This window comes from Hemibagrus wyckioides, linkage group LG28, assembly GCF_019097595.1.
Source record: "Hemibagrus wyckioides isolate EC202008001 linkage group LG28, SWU_Hwy_1.0, whole genome shotgun sequence".
Lineage (NCBI taxonomy): Eukaryota > Metazoa > Chordata > Actinopteri > Siluriformes > Bagridae > Hemibagrus > Hemibagrus wyckioides.
In genome coordinates, this window is record NC_080737.1 from 12920552 (window position 1) to 12944523 (window position 23972).

A 23972-nucleotide genomic window follows, 5' to 3' on the forward strand; every position below is an offset into this window, starting at 1 on the left:
ATCATTAGGTATCATTATATTTATATTTATAAAGCTGTCAGAAGCAGCATGATCCTCAACAGAAACAGTTTATGACTGCTGATAAAGATACAGAGGTGCCCACATCTACAGGGCATCTAGTGGTACAGGAGACACTTGCATATAAAATTGATTTATGGAGGAGTGGTCAGATGAATCAATAATCGAACTGTTTGGCCACAATGATCAGAATTACATACGGAGGAAACAAAGTGAGGCTTTTAATCTGAAGAAAACCAAGTGAAAGCCTGTGAAGCATGGGGGTGGTAGCATCAGGTTATGGAGGTCTTTTGCCGAAATAAGAGTACTTGAGAAAATAGAGTGCTGTGGGTTGAGGGTATTGGTGCAGGAAGGTTTTGGTGACTTTTGTGATATTGATTTATTTAATGAAACCATCCACATTGACTTGAGTGAAGATTTGAATGTTTGGATTGCTTGTGAGAGCAGCTACATGATCAATTTGAGTGTCCTTTGTGCCCGTCTGGATTCATTGACATGCCCTTAGAACGTGATGGAAAATAAACTTGAGGTCTGTTTGCTGTCGGGTTTCTCCAGCGTCCAGCACGCAGGAGCTCTGTTGTGTCATTATTGTGTTTCTCAGCATGTCTGCATTATGATAACCTAAAAACTCGGAGATGTCCACAGGCTGCCTGTTGGGCTCGATTACCCATCTCTCCTCTCTGTGGGAGATTTAATGCTTCTCCTGGCCAGGCTTTACACACTGCTCTCATTACTGTCTGCTTGCAGATCAGCTACTCATGCCTGCCGATCATTTGCCGAAAAGCCCATGTCTCTGTGCACGTTGTGTTTACACGTGTGTGTGTGTACTCATTTCCCACAGGTGCCTGTTGTTGATTGATACAAGCCTCCTGCTGCTCATTAATACCATGCGGTTTTACGTTACCGCGTTACGCAAGGGATCGATATCTGTTATACGGCTTGATCTTCTCTCACGCCCTAGCTCTCTAGGAGCGATTTCTCATGGCTGCTTTTAGGGCAACTGTGTGAGCGTGTCGAAGGGATCCGCCTTTTAATGAAGCCCGAACACCGAAGCGATACGGCCTTTCTGTTTTCATTAGCTCTGTGTGATGCACCGCAGGGGATATAGTGAACATACAGAGAACGAATAGCACTGTGTGTTTTCTTCAACTTATCCAGGGTCTATAATCTGCGCGACGGGATAGCTGATAGTGGCGCTCTTTATCTTTGTTATCTTTTAATTTGTAGACTTTCATAATACTCAAAGTTTTGGAGCTGGTCACATAAATGGGTCAATTCAATATCGATGCTGTTTTTCAATCGTCATTGGTTTTTCTTCCCAAAATAATCCTCCTCATGTTTTCATGGGTACTTGTTTTCTACTGTAAAGCTCTCACAGAAAGGATGTTAGTAGTGTTCCCGGTCAGTATCTATCAACGGTGGTCCAAGGAAGGAACAGTGGTGAACCGGCGACAGGGTCATGGACGGCCAAGGCTCATTGATGCACAGGGGGAGCGAAAGCTGATCCGATCTAACAGACGAGCTACTGTTGCTCCAATTCAGCAGCTCTGTTGTATAATTTGTGATATCAGTATCATATAGTCATATACAGGCTCAGATTGCAAATCCAGACTGAAATTCTTGACTTATTGCCCCCTGGGGTTTTACCTCTTGCCAAATCAGCAACCAAGACACGTGACGTATTGCAGTATAATTTTGATTGTCCACTCCAGGCTTGACTTCTTTACTCATCCAATCAGCTCTACTGTGTGCTCATGTGAATGGGTTGTTGACCCCGTCGACCTCTTAAGAGATCCTCAGAATCATTAAACATACCCTTTGCAGAAGAAGGTAGCATGAAGCATGTTATGCAACGGTATTGTGTGATGATAGAATTTTTTTTTGCTCTCCTTTTCCTCTCTTCCTCAGTGCACTATCAGAAGATCGTCCACCGGGACATCAAGCCTTCGAATCTGTTGCTCGGAGATGACGGCCATGTGAAGATTGCTGATTTTGGTGTTAGTAACCAGTTCGAGGGTAACGATGCCTTGCTCTCCAGCACGGCAGGGACGCCGGCTTTCATGGCCCCGGAGACTCTGTCTGACAACCGCAAGAGCTTCAGCGGAAAGGTAAACACACTGGCTGTGTAACCTTCCTGTTCTAGCAAAACACTGCCATCAACTAATCTCGGAAAGACTCGGGAATGTTATTTTTTTATGTTGGGATGCTGAAATTTTAAGCAGCATGCACTTGATGCATACACTAAAACTGAATGCTTCTATTCTTCTTATGATTTTACTCGATTCTTTTTATATTAGTGTGTAATACAGATAGGTGATGCAGTGCCAACACTTTGACATTGATACAAGACATAGAACAGCTGAACAAATGAACAGTTTTAAATAGCAATTAAATATTCCACTTCTTTATATTAATATATTCCACACTGCTCTTGTCTTCTATCTAATGTGTAATATGTGTAATATCTGATGTAGCATTTTTCAAAGAAGTCTTCAGTCAGCATTATATAGCATAGCGTGGCATGACAACATGGTATAGCATAACAAAACATGACATAACATGATATAGTATAACATAGCATGACATGGCATAGCAAGACATGACATAGCATGACATGATATAACAGCTTGGCATAACATGACATGGCATAACATTACATAGCATAACATAACGTGGCATAGCATAGCATGACATACCAGAGCATGGCATAACATAACATAGTATGTCATAACATGACATGGCATAACATGACATAACATAGCATGTCATAACATGAAATGACATTGCATAACATAGTATAACATTACGTAATATAACATGGCATAACAGACTTGCATAACATGACACAACATAGCATGCCATAACATGGCATGGTATAACATGACTTAACATAGCATGTCATAACATGGCATAGTATACACAGCTTGCCATAACATGAAATGACATTGCATAACATAGTATAACATTACGTAACATAGCATAACATGGCATAACATGACACAACATAGCATGCCATAACATGGCATAGCATGCCATAACATGGCATAGCATAACATGGCATACCATAGCACAGAATAACATTACGCATTATAGCATAACATGGCATAATATAGCATAACCTGACCTAGCATGACATAACATAGCATGGCATAATATAGCATAACATGACATAACGGCATAGCATAACATGACATAGCATGACCTAACATAGCATGGCATAATATAGCACGACATGACCTAATGGCATAGCATAACATGACATTATATAGCATGGCATAATATAGCATAACATGACATGACATAACTTGACATAACATGACATAACATAGCATGGCATAATATAGCATAACATGACATAACGGCATAGCATGGCATAATATAGCATAACGTGATATAACGGCATAGCATAACATGACATTATATAGCATGGCATAATATAGCATAACATGACATAGCATGGCATAATATAGCATAACATGACATAACGGCATAGCATGACATAACATGACATAGCATGGCATAATATAGCATAACATGACGTAACGGCATAGCATAACATGACATTATATAGCATGGCGTAATATAACATGACATGACATAACGTGGCATAACATGACATAAGACCTAATTTTTCCTAAACAAGTCGCTTGTCTAACGTTCCCTGTGGAAACCACCACACGTTTGCACATGCCCCACATTTTCACTGATCATCCGCTGCTCCACCTGCTGAACATGTTGGATAGCAAACAAACTCTGCTGTAATCCTAATGCTGCTAATTACAGTCTTCGTTTTCGTGTAGAATCATAATTACCATTAGCATCATGTTAAAGCGGCAGTTTTGACACTTCTTTGTAGACTTATTTATTCTTTGTTTATTTGGGGCAGAGAATATCGGCGTCAGAGGAATCAGAGCACCTGTCTAAATATTGATTTTCTCATCTGCTCTTTAGATTATATAAAAATAAAAAGATCGTTTCTTATATAAATTTTGAGTGATAGCTCATTTCACTGTAGTTTTAAAAAGTGGAGCGCCTACGCAAAACATTGGCACAGGGCTGGTACAGTATTTTAAATATTTAAATACCCCCCCAACACACACACACACACACCTTTCCTTCATGCCCCACAGTTTGAATACCTCTGAGTCAGAGGTACTGCTGCAGCTTTTCACAATAAGACCCCTGTTATGTATTGTAATGACTGTTATGTAGCTCACACACATGATTTAGCCTTCCTCTGTTGCCTCCATGCTGTATTTTTAGCTTTAGCATTGCAACAGCAGTGTGAAAGTCATGTATGTGAACTGTATAATAGTCATTACAGTACAACAGGAGGTCTTAATGTGCTTCGCGCCGATATGAAACGTATTCTGTGTGGGTTGTAAACTACAGGCCAGTAACCTGAACATTAAGCAGCAAAATGTCACTGATGAATGTGATGGAGGCTAATGGAGATTTGGGGAATATTTCCGACAAGTCTACAGCACAAGAACATCTGAAAATACTCAATTAAAGAATTCTGTAAGCAGTTTTTCCGCAAGCCCTTGAGCAGTTCTGTGACTAGCATGCTCTAGCGTTTACTCTCAGGGGATTTTCTGTACACACACACACACACACCAGTCTAGCACGCCAGTGTCACCTAGCTGCGAGCTGAGCAGTGTATCACTGCACATTGTTCAGAGATAAGCCTCTGATCTAATGGAAGGAGTCAATACTGCCTTTGGGCTTGTAATGAACTTTGTGCTGACGGCTAGCGATTAAGAGTCTGGATAATTCCAGTTGCTAGCTCAGCATCTCGTCACGCATACTGATGAAAACCGTGATATCCACTGCAGTGCAGATTTAGTGATAAACTCCATAATGGGTTTATTATATGCCTCCTATATACAGTAATGTGTGCCGGCCTCTTGTGTATGTCTCTCTCTCTCTCTCTCTCTCTCTCTCTCTCTCTCTCTCTCCTTGTTCGGAACAATAGACTGCAGTCTACGTTTCAAAGGTCAGCATGTTTGTACACAAGCTCTCGCACATTTCCCAGTGACAGCATGACAGTCATGTAAGGTCTCATGATCAATGCTGTAGCTTTAAAGCTGTAGTTTGGGGAATGTCTTTGTCTCCATTGTCACTATAGAAATATAGAGATTTTTTTTTTTTTGTAGTGGGTACGAAGCTCTAGATGTGTTGACATAGACAACATTATGAATCTGGTTCAATATCATTGAGTTTTTCCAGCATGGGAAAGTCTTCACGGCGCAGAAGGTCGCGCTTTCTTGATAGCATGCTGAGCTGAGCTGGGCTTTATATGCACAAAATTACGAAGGCAATTGACATTCATGCCATGTTTCCTCTCTATGTGGTGGGACTGACTTTAAACACACTTGTAAAAACTGTAGCTTTATCAAAAATATCTTATTTTCCTTTGACAGTATATGATACGATTCAGTCTGACTCAGTGATTCGTTTACATGATTCGATTCCCAATTTGATTCGATTCAGACCTAATTTAATATGATCAAGTTTTTGGGGAAAGTCATCATAGGGCTTTCTGGACAGCATGCTTCATTGTTTAGATGTCTTTATATACACAAAATTATGCAGGCAGTTGACATCCATGCCATGTTTCCTTCCTATCTGTCTTGATCGAATGTAAACACACTTGCAAAAACTGTAGCTATAACAGAAATATCTTATTTTTATTTTGATATTAGATGATATAGATGATGATGCACGGAGCATATACTGTAATGATGCATGTATGATATGATTTAAATATGTAGCAACTTAATGCAATTAAGATTCAGTGATATGATTCGATTCCTAATTTGATTCAATTCATATCTAATTAAATATGATCGAGTTTTTCCACCATGGGAAAGTCTTGGCATAATATAGCATAACATGACATGATGTAACTTGGCATAACATGACATAGCATGACATAACATAGCATGGCATAATGTAGCATAACGTGACATAACGGCATAGCATAACATGACATTATATAGCATGGCATAATATAGCATAACATGACATAACAGCATAGCATGACATAACATAACATGACATAGCATGACCTAACATAGCATGGCATAATATAGCATAACATGACATAACGGCATAGCATAACATGACATTATATAGCATGGCGTAATATAACATGACATGACATAACGTGGCATAACATGACATAAGACCTAATTTTTCCTAAACAAGTCGCTTGTCTAACGTTCCCTGTGGAAACCACCACACGTTTGCACATGCCCCACATTTTCACTGATCATCCGCTGCTCCACCTGCTGAACATGTTGGATAGCAAACAAACTCTGCTGTAATCCTAATGCTGCTAATTACAGTCTTCGTTTTCGTGTAGAATCATAATTACCATTAGCATCATGTTAAAGCGGCAGTTTTGACACTTCTTTGTAGACCTGTTTATTCTTTGTTTATTTGGGGCAGAGAATATCGGCGTCAGAGGAATCGGAGCACCTGTCTAAATATTGATTTTCACAATACAATTCACGGCGCATATACTGTACGTATCTGATATGATTAAACATGTAGCAACTGAATGCGATTCAATTCGCTACGGATCTGATTCAGAGATTCGGTGATGTGATTCAATTCCTAAATCAGATCTGAATGAGTTTTTCCACCCTGGGAAAGTCTTCACGGCGCAGAAGGTAGCATGTTGAGCTGCATTGTTTTGTGTTGTTATTTTTAAGAGAGCAGAAATCTGGTGTAGGAATAATTGTTTATAACAGCTTTTAGATGATTTAGATCTTCTTAGCTATCAAAATCTAATTATCGAAAGCGATGAGAGGAATTTTGAGTGTATTCACACATGGCAGCACTGCATACAGTAGTGCTTCTGTCAGGATTTCTTGCATTCTCTCTTCTCTCTCTCCTCTCTTCCCTCTCTCTCTCTCTCTCTCTCTCTCTCTCTCTTTCCTTCTCTACACACACACCCACACGTGTGTACAATCCGGGGAATGTACTTTGATTGTTGCGGGCATTGATTTTTGACCACCATATCATTTTTTCCCACTCTTTTTTTCTTTTCAATGTGAATCGTGACTAGGTTTGGAAATCGATGCCGCACCGTCGACTACTGGACCAATTTTATGCTTCATTTCATTTTTAAATCCCTAGTAGAAAATATCCAAATTCAAGTGCCAGTATCTGTGTACTATAACCGGCAATGTTACCTTGCGTGTTTATGCTTATTTATTTATTAAAGTTTCTTTAAAGCAAGTATAGAGTCTCAGTGGGATTCGCAGAAAGTCATTGTTTTTAGCCAGAAGTGTGATCTGAGTATATTGTGGATTCGGATAGTGAGGTATTTTTTTGTGCAGTTAATTGAAGTCTTTTTAAGCTGGATATAGAATGTCAGGACAGGACAGGACGGGACAGTCATCTTCTTCCATATACATGAGCTTCAGATATCCAGCATCGCTGTGATTGACAGTAGCTGAGACTAAAGTCATCCTCACTGGGCTGCAGTTGTAGCTCAAGTGCTCTGGGTTTGTTGATCAGAAGGTCAGGCTTCAAGCCCCTGCACTTCCAAGCTGCCCCTATTGAGCCCTTGAGCAAGGCCCTTAAACCCTTTCTGCTCCAGGGTGCTGTATCGTAGCTGCCCCTGTGCTCTTATCTCCACCTCCATAACTGGGATATAAGAAAAAAGCATTTCACTGTGCTGTGATGAAAATAGGCTTCTTCTTCTTCTTTTCCCTAGAACATACTGCAGCCATTTTGCTCAGGAACAATTTTGTTTCAGTTTAAATCAATATAAAATTGTAATTCTTGGTAAATTGCAGCGACATATGGCATGCTGTTCCTGGAAAATCTTCAATAATGGATGACTTATCCGGTACACTTCCTTCTCAACAGGATATCAAGAGAATTGAACAGGGACGGATGAGTGAAGGTTGAACGCACTGATTGGTCAAACAAATCACAAAATGTGCTAGTTTTATGTGCGGTTAAATAAAGCAAGTATTTAGTAAAATGTTCAAAATTCCCAGCTCCTGTATTTTGTATTTGTATTTGTTCTGAATGATGTTCACCACAGATAATGGGGAACTTGACATTAATAACCACATCATCTGATAGAAAAGAGCCGTTAGTTCCTGAACCATCAGTACTGAAAAACATACACACATCCTTTCTCTATTCAACTCCAGCTAGACTGATTTAGCTCAGCCTTCAGAGACTCGGGCAGATACTCAGTCATTCAGACAGACTCGTGTGTTTGGAGGATGAAAGGATTCAGGACCAGCTGCTCCGAATGCCGACTGAAAATCTTGGAGAGAGAGAAAGAATCTGTTCTCGCATCAAATAAAACTGTTATTGATACGAAACAAGCAGCGAACGTCACGGGGCCGCATTCGGATCGGCAACTTGGGTCCGAGAGTGTCATTAATTTGTAGAGGAAAGTTACTCGTGTTCAGAATTGGGCGATGCACAGGCTCTTCATTTATATGATTATATGCTACGTTTTGAGTTGCACCTTGACCACCGCTGCTTTTAAACACCTGAAAAATGCACGTTAGTAGATATGTAGTTTTTATGCAAGTAGGAGATATGTGCAAAGGTTTTGGGACACCCCTCCAAATCCTTGAATTCAGGTGTTGTTTTTCAGGGGTTGGGCTTGGACCCTTAGTTCCAGTGAAAGGAACTCTTAATGCTTCGTCATACCAAGACATTTTGGACAATTTCATGCTCCCAACTTTGTGGGAAGAGTTTGGGGATGACCCCTTCCTGTTCCAACATGACTGCGCACCGGTGCACAAAGCAAGGTCCATAAAGACATGGATGAGCGAGTTTGGTGTGGAGGAACTTGACAGAGTCCTGACCTCAACCTGATGGAACATCTTTGGGAAACATGTCTTGGTATGCTGAAGCATTAAGAGTTCCTTTCAGTGGAACTAAGGGGCCGAGCCCAACCCCGAAAAACAACACCTGAATTCAGTGATTTGGAGGGGTGTCCCAAAACTTTTGGCAATCTAGTTTTCCTCAAAGAGGTCTGAAAGATGAGCTGATCGTATTCGTGGTTATATGAAACTACAAAACAATAACAACAGAATCACAAACTCTGGCCTACAAATGCAATTCTCTCACAACTGTCTGAATAAAGTCTGTAGTCATGTCTCAGATGCGATTTCTGCATTAATACTGAATACTGAATAGACAAATTACTGATTTGACTGAACAGAGAACATGTAATGTGTGTTGTAATATCAGTATCTGTGCTCTGTTGCAGGCTCTTGATGTGTGGGCAATGGGAGTGACACTCTACTGTTTTGTATTTGGGAAGGTAAGACCTTCTTCAGGATAGAAAAAGAAGACGATTTTTTTATTTATATATATATATATAATGTGTTAAAGAAATAACCAGCATGTAGCATGTTTGATTTTCTGCCCGGAACGCTCCTGATCTCATCTTGGATTTACGGCTAAGTTGATGCATAATCTCCTCTCCGTTTCTCTGTCCCCAGTGTCCTTTTATCGATGAGTACATCCTGGCGCTGCATAACAAAATCAGGAGCAAGCCTGTGGAGTTCCCCGAGACGTGAGTTTCTCTTCCCGATCTCCACCTGTTTGTAATCCGTCAGAGAGACGCAGAGCAGAGGGACAGGACGACGGACGATCCGTGAATTCTAAATGGCTCCATGTTTGTGCGTTCAGATTGAACGTGGACTCATTAAGGCTGCAGGAATATTAATTTTGGCTGTGGAGGGAGGGATACGGAGATGTGAATGAACAACAAAAGCTTTTCTTCGTCTCTCTTGTCAGCTCAGGCAGAGAACTAAAGAGAACAGCTGAGAGGCTTCGCCGCAAGCCTCCGTGTCTCCATTCGATTCTTCATTTAAACCGAGCTTTTTCTGAGGTCTTTCAAGCGTCAGACAGAGTGTGTGTGTGATGAATGTGCGGGTGTTTCTTTTTCTTCTTCTTCTTCTTTTTGTGAGACAGGAGGACTATCAGGAAGATTGGCAGCTTGAGTGTGTGATTGGACAGGTTGTCATCAGCTAATGAAAGCACTTTCTTGAGAGCTTCTTACACCTACACACACGCACACACAGACACACACACACGCTCCCTTACTTTATGCTGATGTCAAGGCACATAAGTCTGCGAGTCTCCATGTGAACCAATAAGACATTCTCTCTGTGCACATTACATACATTTTCTTTTACGTACATCGCCTTTTTAAGAACCTAGGAACCTCTTTAGAGACGCTTTTTAAGTATCTCAGACCAACATTTTTAACCGTTTTTACAAGAAAAATCCACCTTTAAATCAGTACAAACATAAGGAATGAATTATTATCATCACATGTCTGATATAAAGTGAGTCAGGACAGAAATCTTACACAGAATTTAAGATAACAGCTTCGAATTTTAGATGCTTATGAATAAGCACTTGGGGCATCTAGAGCAGAAATGGGTTTGATATAAGCATTTATTTTAAAGATTTGTTTATTTGGAACTTTTCTATGAATATATTGCTCCTAGTAGGCTAGGTAAAAACAGAAATACTCATAAAAGCCCTGATTGTCTACTTTCATATTAATATGAATGCTATTAATCACCACTTTGGAGTCTGACGTGACAGAGACATTCAGTGCCACGAAACAGACACAAATTCCATTTTCGGCCAAGGGAAAAAGAGTTAAAATGGTCAAATGATGCAACTTATATAGATAAAGGTCATCAGTGAACCCAGCTGATGATACTCCTCTTACTGATGCTTGTTTATTTCCTGCAGGCCAGCTATCAGTGAAGACCTGAAGAATCTGATCCTGAAAATGCTGGACAAGAACCCTGACACCAGGATTACCATTCCTCAGATTAAGGTGAGATAATGCGGGAACGAAATGGCAGATTATGCAGCTTTGATTTCGATTGTGTTTATTCAGAAGGGCTTCTTGTGGAAAAATATTAGGATACTTCACATCTAGGCAAACACCAAAATACCGGAGTATTCCATTGAATATGTTGTGTATGCTGCGTCTGCCTTTGCCTTGCATTGTAAGTAGTAACTTGCCAGTTGTAATGCCGTCATTTCCACCTCTCCGTACTCGACATGCACAGTGGACAAAAATATGAATACGTTCTCCGAAGGCATCTCTTTTGTTTGCTTTGTCAGGGCACGTAAAGCTTTAAGTGCACTTGTACAGCACAGTTAGAGGCTTGAATGTCTACAAGTACTTGTCTGCTAAACATTCAGGTAATGTTTTGGGCCGAAATACAGCACAGCAAAAACAGAAGACAGTAGAGAGTAGCGCTAGCAGCAAGCTAGCCAGGAGACATTAGCGAGTAGCATTAAGAACTCATTCATTCATAGCTAATGTTTGTGAGTTTTCAAAACAGGGATTAGTTTAGTCAGAGTTATGGATTGAACCAAGTACTGGCTCTGCATAGTAACTGAGTACAGCTTTAGTATAAAGGTGCACTTTGCACCAGACAAGTTGGAAGTGTTTTCTGTGGCTTTTACCAGCTAAAGACTCGGAATTATATGTTGCCTCTTTGCCTCGAACACAGCAATACTATGTGCATTCAGCATCCCAAATGTAAAGCTGCATATGCTTGAACATTATCCAGAATGTTGTGGCTTCATTCCAACCAAGCAGAAGCCAGACCTGTGACTACTGAAAGCCAAGATCCACTGATTAAAAAGGAGGAATCCTGCTTCCTGGAATGAAAACCTGCACCGTCACCAGAATATTCTGGACATTCTTGGTCTAATGAAATGTTCAAGCATATTTAGCTCCGTTTGATGTATTGAATGTATGTAATATTGCTGTATTCGAGGTGGATAAGATTGGAAAGCCCTAATCTAGAAGTAAAACTGTGAATCAGTCAGAAGTGGAGACTCTGGTCCTGTTTTAAAGCCGCTGTGTTTGTACTGTATGAGTGTGTGTCAGTTGCCCATATGTGAAACGTTCCATTAAATCAGGACTCCCTTGAGTAACCCTGGAGACAACTTCTAGAGCTCTGCTTGTTCTCTTTTGATATATATATATATGACTTATTTTTAAAAACTTTTAGTTTTTCAGGGCTTCCTGGTGGTCCAGCGGCAAGATCCCACGCTGTCATTGCTGCAGAAGAGTTAGCTCTCAGTGCCGGATTCAATGGGAGGGTTGTGTCAGGAAGGAAAACCTGAGCCAAATCAAATATGCGGACCAAATGATCCGCTGTGGCGACCCCAAACAGGGAGCAGCCGAAAGAACAATATCAACAGCAGTGTACGTTCATTTCAGAACCTTTCGGGATAATGTTGATTGAACACCTCTTCAGCTTGCAATTTCAGCTTGGGGTACCTGCCAGTTCTTTCCCTTTTTACACAGTGAAATCAACAGAGAAATCACCTTTTCTATTTCTCTCACTTTTTCTACACTAATTTGATTAGACTTTCAACAACAGTCTTGGTGACCTTCCGTACCGTAGACGCTGTTGTCATCCTCCGGTTTCTCCCTGTTCGTAGTCACCACAGTGGATCCAATCTGCATATTTGATTTTGGCACAGGTTTTACACCGGATGCCCTTCCTGACACAACCCTCCCATTTTGTCCTCAGTGCCTCAGTCTCCTGAGAATCGAACCCAGGCCATGGCAGTGAGAGCACAGGATCCTGCCACTGGACCACCAAGGACCATAGACATTAATTATCCATTTTGTGCTGTTGTGTTAGATTGGATGGGTTTGCTCCTTTATGTCCATCACAGAAGAGGTCACAGTATATACATATATGTGATTGTGTGTCTACAGCTGGACCCCTGGGTCACACAGGATGGTACTGACCCGTTGCCTTTAGAAGAAGAACACTGCACTGTGGTGGAGGTCACTGAAGAGGATATCCAGAACTCGGTCAAATTTGTTCCCAGCCTGTCTGCTGTGGTGAGTAAATGTACTAAAACACAATACAATGTTATTCTAGTGTATATTAACTACACGATATGAATTAATAGTATCAGGCTTTTAACGAAGGGATCTTAATCATGCGTAACGGTTTCATCATCTTTAGAGTTTTGTGACTCGGTCATGCGCACAATAGAAAATGAAGAAGAAAGAGAAATATGTCTGTATGTTTTTATTTTTCTCTCCAAATACAGCACTATTTGTCACTATAGGACTTTGTGAAACGTCTCGACATAAGAGGTGTCCAGGTGATTCTCACTGCCTCTGAAGGTTAAGAGAGATGAAATAGAGCTAAATTTACCACAGATGACATGCTGTAGTAGCATAGGGTTTGGGATGTAGCAGTGGAGAGACTGTAACACAAACACTCTATCCTTATTCCATCTTTTTCGTCATTTATCATCATTTTTTTTGGGTGTCTTGTGAGCAGCAAGTTCGTATTTTCAAAATTACATACTAAACCCCTTTAGTCATTTCTCTTTCTCGTGCTCTATTAATCGATCTTTGTGTTGGGAATAGATCCTGGTGAAGGCCATGCTGCGGAAGCGCTCTTTCGGGAACCCGTTTGAATGTCCCAGCAGGAGGGAAGAAAGGTCCATGTCTGCCCCAGGCAGCCTGCTCATGTGAGTTTATACAGCAACATACTTCTGCACTCTCTTTCTCTCTCTCAGTGCCGGCCTCGACAGCCACTCGGTAACAAGATGCTATTTGAGTGAGCCATCAAAATCAACCTCCAGCAATCGGTTTTTCCTTTCCTTTCCTTTAAGGATGGAATAGGGAGAAAAATATAGTGTGATATGACAATTATACTGTCTAACAGCTCACATACTGAAACTGAGGGTTTGTCAGGGAACGTTAGAGGTGGCAGATGCAGGTGAAGACTTTTACTGAAGACAAACCATGACAGGAAAACATAGAGTAAGCCTTTCAAAGGAAGACAAAGCGCAACAGTGAGGTACACAGAACTTAAGTATGAGGGGATGCGGTAGCTTAGTGGTTAAGGTGTTGGATGTCTGATTGGAAGGTTGTGAGTTCGAATCCCAGGTTCACCAAGCTGCCACTGCTGGGCCCCTGAGCAAGGCCCTTAACCCTCAATTGCTCAGTTGTGTGTAAAACGATATAAAAATGTAAGTCTCTCTGGAAAAGTGTAAGTCTTCTTCTTTCGACTTTTCCCTTCAGGGGTCTCCACAGCGAATCATGTCCCTCCACCTATCCCTATCTTCTGCATCCTCAACTGGTTTTTGACCTGGTCTCACACTAGTGCTGGGTAAACAACCGATTCTCTGTCAGATGGATGAGCAATGTTACTAAAGTCTCGTCGAAGAGTTAATAACTTGTTCATATGCTCCTGTTTACACAGTTTCACCCGGATGACAATGGCTTCCCTTTTAGGTCTGGTTCCTGTCAAGGTGTCTTCCTCATGTCGTCTCAGGGAGTTTTTCCTTTTCCCCTGTCCCCCCTGACTTACTCATTACTCATTCATGTAAAGCTTTGTGACCATTTTTGTCCACAGTAAAAAGTTCTATGCCGATAAAACTGATTAGATTTGAATTGAATTGTTTACAGCATGAGAATCACAGAATGACATAAGCCCCGCCCCCAGGACACGGCCATTGCCTGAGCTACAGCTTTATTTTTTATTAATGGCAGTATACCTGTAGTAATTACTATTTTTTTAAACTCCAAAATGATCAAAATAAGAGACAGTTCAGCTTAGGTTCATGTTTTTGTTGACTTTTACTGGAGATACGCATTTAAGACTAGGAATAAGATGGGGTTTTTTTTATGTTACCGACTGTTTTGTTCTTTAACCAAGGTCAGTCATTTCAGCTGATGTGCTTTTCCTCTCATTTTCAAACCCTTTTCTCTCTCCCAGGATGATTTGAAGCACCTCACTTCACTATTTAAAGAGGTATACAGGTTAATAACCACGCTAATAACCACCCATTACCTTAACCTCAAACTGCTAACATGCGTTTCCATAGTAGCATTCATGACATTTACCTCCACTCTATTCTTCTTTAGCATTTCATGTTGGAAATACGCGGTGCTCTCAGAGTCCTTTCCGAGTTCATTTTCCCCTCATGGTGCCCTGCAGAAGCAATCCTGACTCATAGTGTGTGTCAATTATTTATGTCATTTTTATTTTTTATTTTTTTGCGGGCTATTTTTCTAGCCTGGATTTTATTTTAACGAGGCATAGGAGAAGCAGGGCTGGATGTCTGGTGAGAATAAACCGAATGCATGTCATGACCTCTATATTCCCTGTCTTCCTTATTAAGATCACATCTCACACTCACTCAAACTCGCTTTTGAATTTCTTTCTCTTGCTGTCTCATTGAATCTGTGTGTCAGATGACATGCCTTTATCCTGGTATATACCTAGCGCTAGTATATCCTGCATACAACATCATAGTCCTTGTAGTAGTGTGTACAGTATAGTCATGGGTGTAGATTTGGTTTGAACATTGGGTAGGGGTTGAAGTGTAATGGGGTATGCTTCATGATAATTTTGAATTACAGAAAAATATATAAATAAATAAATATCTTGGTTATATTTGCAGTGTCATTAGATTATTAATAATGTTCATTTATTGCGATTCAAAGTGGAAACTAATTAAAAAGAATGGAAGTGTGGCGCGGAGAGTTCGGTCGATTCAAGGATGTTCACATTGGATGTGTGGATTATGTCGATGCTTCATGTCACCTCAGTTCAGATAATGATCAGATAGCGTTCCAATAATGTTCAGATAACGTTCAGATAACGTTCAGATAATGATCAGATAATGTTCAGATAGCGTTCAGATAATGGTCAGATAACGTTCAGATAACATTCCGATTATGTTTAGATAACGTTCAGATAATGATCAGATAAAGTTCAGATAGCGTTCAGATAATGTTCAGATAGCGTTCCAATAATGTTCAGATAACGTTCAGATTACGTTCCGATTATGTTCAGATAACGTTCAGATAATGATCAGATAACGTTCAGATAATGTTCAGATAGCGTTCAGATTACATTCCGATTATGTTTAGATAACGTTCAGATAATGTTCAGATAGCGTTCAGATAATGTTCAGATAGCGTTCAGATAATGTTCAGATAATGTTCAGATAACATTCCGTTTATGTTTAGATAACGTTCAGATAATGATCAGATAAAGTTCAGATAGCGTTCAGATAATGTTCAGATAGCGTTCCAATAATGTTCAGATAACGTTCAGATTACGTTCCGATTATGTTCAGATAATGATCAGATAACGTTCAGATAATGATCAGATAACGTTCAGATAATGTTCAGATAACGTTCAGATTACATTCCGATTATGTTTAGATAACGTTCCGATAACGTTCAGATAATGTTCAGATAGCGTTCCGATTATGTTCAGATAATGATCAGATAATGTTCAGATAACGTTCAGATTACGTTCCGATTATGTTCAGATAACGTTCAGATAATGATCAGATAATGTTCAGATAACGTTCAGATTACATTCCGATTATGTTTAGATAACGTTCCGATAACGTTCAGATAATGTTCAGATAGCGTTCAGATAATGTTCAGATAATGTTCAGATAACGTTCAGATAATGTTCAGATAGCGTTCAGATAATGTTCAGATAGCGTTCAGATAATGATCAGATAACGTTCAGATAACATTCTGATAACGTTCAGATAGCGTTCCAATAATGTTCAGATAACATTCCGATAACGTTCAGATAACATTTCGATAACATTCAGCTAATGTTCAGATAACGTTCAGATAATGTTCAGATAACGTTCAGATAACGTTCAGATAATGTTCAGATAACGTTCAGATAATGTTCAGATAACGTTCAGATAATGTTCAGATAACATTTCGATAACGTTCAGCCAATGACAACAGAGTAATCTAAAATACAGAATGCACTGTGACAGGATGTCCAGTGTGAACGACCTTGTAGTTGTTGCTGTTGATAATGAAAAACAATTCAAATAATTCAGAATTTAGCTAAGATAACAGAAGATCTATAAAAGCTACCTGTGCTCTGCTGGTCAAACAGCCATAAACAGGGACTGTGTTACTTATTTGTTCAGCTTTTACTATATTTATCTGATTCAAACAAGTCGGTTCAGGTTACAAAATAAATATAGACTCGCATCAGTTGATCATGATGTGAATATTGGGGTGGTTGTAATTGCTAGAGGCTGCAAGGAAACTACTCCCATGACTACAGTAGCATGTAGATGCAGTGTAGCACACAGTTATCACAGCCATCATCTGGTGTAACACTCTCTATAGTCACGTGGCTACATCCGAGTCTAAACTCTGTACGCTGTTTTTCAAGAATTACCTCAGACTGCTTCGGTTCTGTGCGGAGGTTTTTTCCACTCGCAGTGTTGACTATTTGTGAGGAATAAATGATACAGTGAGCCCGCAGAAAAAAGGTCCCTAAGGCTTTAACCTTCACTGTAAAGACTAGCAGAAATAGCTGTGTTCTGTTTGGTCTCTTAATCTGTCACAGCTAACTAACGATTAAAGAACATCCGAGGGAAAATTTTCATCTTAGCATTATGTTTATCTGAGGAATTGATCAGACTCACAAACGAACAAGATTTAGCAAATAAACAAGGCTGTTGCTAATACTTGCATGAGAGTTAGCATGAGATAATAACGTAGCTAAGGCTAGCTACAGTAGCAGCAGTCGCTGTTCTTATCTCCGTATTTTCAGCACGTGATCCTGATTACATTGTACAACATCCAGGTATCTTTAGCACGCTTGATATACGGCATATTTTCCCATTTGTTCAGGGTTTAATAGGAACATGTGCCAGGCTTCTTGCTGGTGCTTTCTCTTTCTCTCTCTCTCTCTCTCTCTCTCTCTCTCTCTCTCTCTCTCCCCCTCCCCCTCCCTCCCCCTTCACTCCCGTGTCTCTCGGCAGCAGATTGACAGTAAGCAGTAAATTCCTCTCCCCCTCTGCTGCATGTAGCTCATCAGAACGTTTTACCCAAGGACAGCAGCTAGACGCCACATGGTGTGATTCTCTTCTCCTGTCTGCCAGCCTGTGCTGCCTTCATGCTGCTCTGCACCTTTCTCCTCCAGCCACTTTCTGATATATTATCTGTAACTGTCAAGGTATCTTTTTGATTAGGATGTGGTAATGTGGGCAGTACAGCAGGTAGCGTTGCTGCTTTATAGCTCCAGGGTTTTATTCTAAGCATGTTGCCCGTGTGAATGTCTTAGTGAGCGTTGCATATTCACTGTGTGTGTGTGTGTGTGTGTGTGTGTCAATGTCTTTTGGTTTGTCCCCAAACCTGCCTTAGGTGGATTGGTGACTCTAAATCTAAATATATATGTATAATTTATTCATATGGGATAGTGCCTGCTTTAGCAGCCAATTCAGCATCACTTTGTCTCGATGCAATTCCTGCACAGTGACCAGAGAGATTTTGGGCCATTCCTCTTAGAGAGCAGTGGCCAGGTCACTACATGATGCTGGTAACAGATATGTCGGGCTTCTCTAGAACACCAAAACTGGCTCAGTAATATTCATTCTGGTGACTGGTCATGACCATGGGAGATACTCAATCTCACATTCATGTTCATTAGACTCCAGTCTTACTGTGTGTATTGGTGACGTAACTGTCTAGCAGAACTATTGGGCCGAGGACAAGCTATGATATTTCAGCTTAAATTTAGCTAGGTTATTACCTATGACAAGACGCTCATGCTAAGCAACAAGTATTAGCAACAGCGACAGTTTTATTTGCTAATCCGACAGTTTGTAGTCTGATGAATGAGATAACATTAAAATGAATATTTTCCGTCTAACGATCTGTAATCACGTGGCAGCTTGGGCTAGAGCACTGCACTGAAGAGAAGACAGCTGTGGTATGCTAGTTGTGTCATTGAAATGAAGGTTAAAGAAATCAGATCCACATGTAATGTGACAGATCACATATTTAGGTATTTTAATAAGTAATCAGTTGCTTTTCCTCTGAATCACTACAATAAAGCGAGTGAAAAGGAAATAATACAGTAATGTCCATGTGCTGAGTGTATTATCCAGTTCTCTGTATATTAGTGGGAGTTTGTGAAGGATGTAATCATTTCTTCACACGTGTTCTTGTTTGCTGTTGTAATTGCACGAAAAAAGCAAGACGCAACAGCTCACCCTAGTGGAGGAAACGTCCTGACGCTGCTGTCTGATCAAATCGTTTTCATTTTTTAAGCTGTCAATTAAATCATTTTCTATACACCAGATTTGCATCTCATTGATAATTCTGTGTCAAAGTCATTTTTAGTCACTTTTAGTGTGACATTGAACCCCTGATATCAAATAATATACTTAGTAGTTGCCGATAAGATAAAGGAAATTGAATTATATCCCTTATATGTACTTGCTGTCCACTGAGATTTTACATGGTTTTTCACACAGGTCCAGGTCCAAGTCTGAAAACGAATGGAATTTAAAGGTCCTGCTTTCCAGATTGAAACTTTTTAAAGAAATTTTCTAAAGAAATTTTGTTCGTCAGCGTTGCTTTAGGTGCACAATCTATCGATTCCCCCCCCCCCCCAAAATAAAAAATTAGCAAGAAAACTGGGCAATAAGCTCAAGACTGAATTCTGTCTGCTTCATTTTTCATGACGTGGAAAATTTCAAGCAAATTTTGGAGACTTTCAGTGCGATTGATAAAAGCCTGCACTGTTTTATTTTGGCTTTTCATTAAGGTGAAAATGGTGGCTGTCGCTGTTAGCTAGCGCTGCATTAACACTGTTCATGTTTTACTCTTTTCCCCAAATGCCAAGAAGTGGAATCTGTGCCTGTTTTGTGGTGTCGATGTTCAGCATTGAATTTCTCTGTCATGTTTCTCTCCACAGTGGTGATGGCTCATATGAAAGTAGACACTCAGTGTATTAAGAATTTCCTAGCCATTTAGGGGCAATATATTCATAGGAAAACAGTTTATTTTCACACAGATATATCTATATTCAAAGTAAACGTTGATATCAAACCCATTTCTGCTCTCTGAGATGCCCCATGTCCTTGTTTATAAGCAGCTATAATTTATAGCTGTTATCTTCATCCACTAAAATTCTGTATAAGGTTTTTTCCCCAACAGAAGGAAAAACGTCTCACACTGAGTCCCGATTCGTTTTATATCAGAGTTGCGATGAAGCAATAATTCATTTGTTTACACTGATTGAAAATGTCTGATAATTTGATTAAACGTCAACAACTGTGTTGCAAAAAAGGGGTTCATGTTAGCTTAGCATTATCTAATCTAATTTTTGCAACAAATAAACTCCATGTTATACTGAAAGACAAAAATAAATTCACACACATGTTGATGATGTAAGTCATAGTGAAACGCTTTGGGCTCAGAATCTGGGGGTTGTACCCAGCTTTTTTTTTTGCTCCCCCTCTGAAAATCTTTGACCTCTGACCTTGTCTCTCTCCGCTGCAGGGACTCGTGGCCGTTTCGTCCCTCTCTTAAACTCCACCCTTCTTTAAGGTAAAGGTTTGTTGTTAGCTGATGTTGCTGTTAGCTGTGGGTTTTCATGCTTGGATGTCCTTATTGTCCATCCTGTCCACTGTGTGGCATTCGTGCCCCCCCCACCCTCCCCCCATCTGTTCATTGCTATCCGACGGGAACAAACCCGACCTCCAGACATGTTGATCATTCCCTTACAGAATATTGTTGTGGATGTTGTCGTCTGGCTCAGAGTTATTTCTGTCTGTTCTCATGACTCCATCTTTTCATCAGCCAAGCTTTTTATTTACACAGAAAGCTAGAGGTTACGGTGTCTAACTAAGAAACGAACGACATTTGTTTAGTTCACTTTGACGTTGTTTTCACACCTGAGAATCGGGGGTCACGAGTTCAGTAGTGTTTGAAAGCTACTTTTACATCTGGGAGTAATCCATACGGTAACCCCCAAAAAACAATATTAAAGTAATAAAAATAATCAGCTCCGCCCACAAACGAGATCCATTCCTCCAAGTGTGAAAACATCCCACGTTTGTGTAAAACTACAACATTTCATTCAAAGCTAACCGTATTATCCCTCTATGTGTTTGTGTCTTCCAGAAAAGGTAGCAGCGGCGAAGCCGGGAGAGAGGTGGAGCTCGAGGACCTGCGTGAAGACGAACCGCCCTCCTCTGACGATCGCTCATAAGCGTATGTGCTCATCAGCCATAAAACTCCGCCCTTTTACTCATCATCTTGCTCATCATCACATCAACACAACCCGCAGAGGACCATATATTTATTTCCACCTGCATCTGAATTCTCGAATGAAGTGTCTTATTTCCGAAGCCTTTTTTGACCGCTGGTGGTTTGGGCGGATCTACCTTGCTTTGTGATGAACACATCCATCCTAGCTTTACGTCTGGATTGTCTGGATATTGCTCCTCCTTTTGCCACGCCCACTGTGCAAAGCCACTCCCCCTGCCACCTGCGATGCTGCACGGAGAGTCCGAGGGAACATTAACGAACATCCAGATTTGTTTTATATCTAAGCTTTGGAGACAGAATGTCCTTTCTTTTTCTTTTTTCCTCCTCATGCTCTCTCGTCATTCATCACGAATCAATTTTTTTTTTTTTTTTGACTGCATCGTTGAAGGACAAACATTATATTGATGGACAGCCAGAGGACTCGAAACTCATTTTAAGGACTTGGATATTGAGAGAGAGAGAGAGAGAGAGAGAGAGAGAAAGAGAAAGAGAGAGAGAGAAGTGAAAGAAGGGAAGAGAAGCATTTTGTACATAATGTAATGTAACTTTGATGTTGTCCTGCCTTGTTATGCTTTGCATACTGCTGTAATATTTATTGTACACACAGCCAGTTTTGGACTGCTCGCCATTTTGGTATATTTACACACACACACACACACACACACACACACACACACACACACACTAATTGAAGGTTGTGTTTTTTTTTATTCAAGTGGGCAAAACTCAGCCATTATGAGAGGGCTATGATATTCTCACACAAGCACACATTTCAGAATAGGGCTAACCTGCAGGTGTTAGAGGGCTCCTCATTTGAAACACACACACACACACACACACACACACGTACAAATCACTAGCACACTGCATGATGGTGAATGTTGCAAATCCTCCATTTAGACCGTAGTATCACAGAAACCATATCATGTGTCACAATGTCCTATTGTCTCGCTACAGGAGCAGAATGTGTCATCGTTTACCGAGTCGCGCCGCTCACAGCCGCTAATTTGTCAGCGAGAGACACTGACGAGATGCCCGACAGTTTGTGTGTCGTAAGCGCATACATAAACACAAACACAAGTCAGTGAGGGTGTGTATTTGGGTCGAAAAGCGAGAGGATCTGTCTGTTTCTCTCTCTCTCTCTCTCACTCTCCCCCTCCCTCTGTGTTTCTCTCTCTCTGTCTTCCTCTCTCTGTCTCTTTCTCCTTCCCTCTCTCTTTCTCTCAGTCTCAATGCGGTGATTAGCATCAAGCCCAGCACATCTTCTGTTATTCAAAACGAATCCCTTCCCCTCTGTCCTGGATTACATTTCTACAACATTCCCACTCTGTCAGGAAGATGAAATCACTCTTCCCAGGAACTGCAGGCTGCTGATAATCAAACCTTTTCTTTTAATTGGCCTCCATTTCAATTCAGTTAAGAAGCAATAATTCCTTTTTCTTTTTTTCCCGATCAGATGAATATTGCAGTGATGTCTCTTGATGGTGCCAATCATAATAACTGCTAATTAAACAGCGTGCATGTTTTTCTCAACATGATTTGTTTTATTATAAACTGTTAGACTTCGGCATAATTAAAAGCAGGCTATTAATCCCAGGAGATATTATGTGGAGAGGGGGAAAAAGGCATGCTTTCGGCAGCCGGGGTGATGATGATGTCTGGCAACATCGATGTGTAGCTGTTTAGTGTTTTATTGGCACCGTTAATAACAGCACTTTTTTATTTTTATTGAGTTACTAAAACTCAGAGATCTGGTTTAGAAGAGAATGAGTTTGAACGTCACGCTTAAAGGAAAAATCCACCTTGAACAACTTGTTTATTAATATAAAACCTCGAACCTTTATTTTGTAATGACATTAAGTTTAGTTTTTTAGGTCTACTTTCACTACATCACCTACATGTTCCATTGCATCCTGATAGCGATGCAGCAGCGCTTTAGTCCTCAGTCCAGCTCTTTCACCTCCTCGTCCGTTCCAAAGCTTCATCTTCAAGGCTTTAATGCTAATCCTGCCGTCAGCGACCTCGAGCTTGTCCGTCTCATGAATCGTCGCCTAGCTGAGCCGTGTCTCTTTGCGTGCATTCAGGAATTTAAATCCGATGCATACTGTCACCTCTGCGTCGGAGTTCTTGGTAATGTGACACTGAACGCCGCGGCAGAATGCCGACTGAGAGAATAAACACTTCCTCTCTTGTTTTGAAGGAGCTAGCTGTCTGCTCAGTGATCCGTGATCACTTGAGACCGTTGACGGGTTTCTTGTGCTTCATTCTTCCTGTCCTATAGCTACGTCTCCCAGCTGACCAACAAGAATATTATACACAGCTCTGGGAAAAAAAAACAAAAACAATAAGAGACCACTGCCCAATCTCCAGATTTGAAGTCATGAAGAGGAAGATGGATGGTCACAAACCATCAAGCAAAGCTGAGCTGTATGTGTATTTCGATATATGATCATATGCAGTGGGTTTCAAGGAGGAGTTTTCCTTTAAGTGTCTGGATTGAGCCGTGGTCACCGTTTGAGACTTGGGTCCGAATATTCCGTTAAAATCCACACAGTTGCTCGTATTCAGAGATAGCGTTGATATTTTTTATGCAAATTGTTTTAAAAACCAAGCCTCCCAGGTTTTTCTTGATCAGAGGCGTCACAGATGAGGTTTCCAGTAGCGTCCAGACTATTGCCTTTAAACCTTTAAACACAAGCATAAGCCAGAGGGGGGAAAAACAAATCAGGGATAGAAAATATGGACCGAAGACAGAAATTGCAGTTTTGGTCAATGAGCTGATACTTGAATGAGAAGATGGAAACCACTATCTGATAGTCTA

The 23972-nt window shown here is 40.6% G+C and overlaps 1 protein-coding gene across 12 annotated transcripts in view; it reads left to right on the plus strand.

The window, feature by feature from the left end:
- camkk1a (calcium/calmodulin-dependent protein kinase kinase 1, alpha a) overlaps positions 1-23972 on the plus strand; it is a 128542-nt gene that overhangs the window by 102717 nt on the left and 1853 nt on the right. For 10 of the 12 annotated variants that reach the window (XM_058383343.1, XM_058383338.1, XM_058383341.1 and 7 more), the window contains 8 exons: positions 1927-2126; positions 9275-9328; positions 9510-9583; positions 10780-10867; positions 12782-12910; positions 13451-13554; positions 20381-20428; positions 21005-23972. The exon at positions 21005-23972 is cut by the window's right edge and continues 1853 nt beyond it. In XM_058383343.1, the coding sequence (XP_058239326.1) occupies positions 1927-2126; positions 9275-9328; positions 9510-9583; positions 10780-10867; positions 12782-12910; positions 13451-13554; positions 20381-20428; positions 21005-21092 (785 nt within the window). In that variant the 3' untranslated portion in view covers positions 21093-23972. Of the gene's footprint in view, positions 1-1926; positions 2127-9274; positions 9329-9509; positions 9584-10779; positions 10868-12781; positions 12911-13450; positions 13559-20380; positions 20429-21004 lie in introns of those variants that run through there. The other 2 variants (XM_058383346.1, XM_058383347.1) reach the window with 2 other exon arrangements.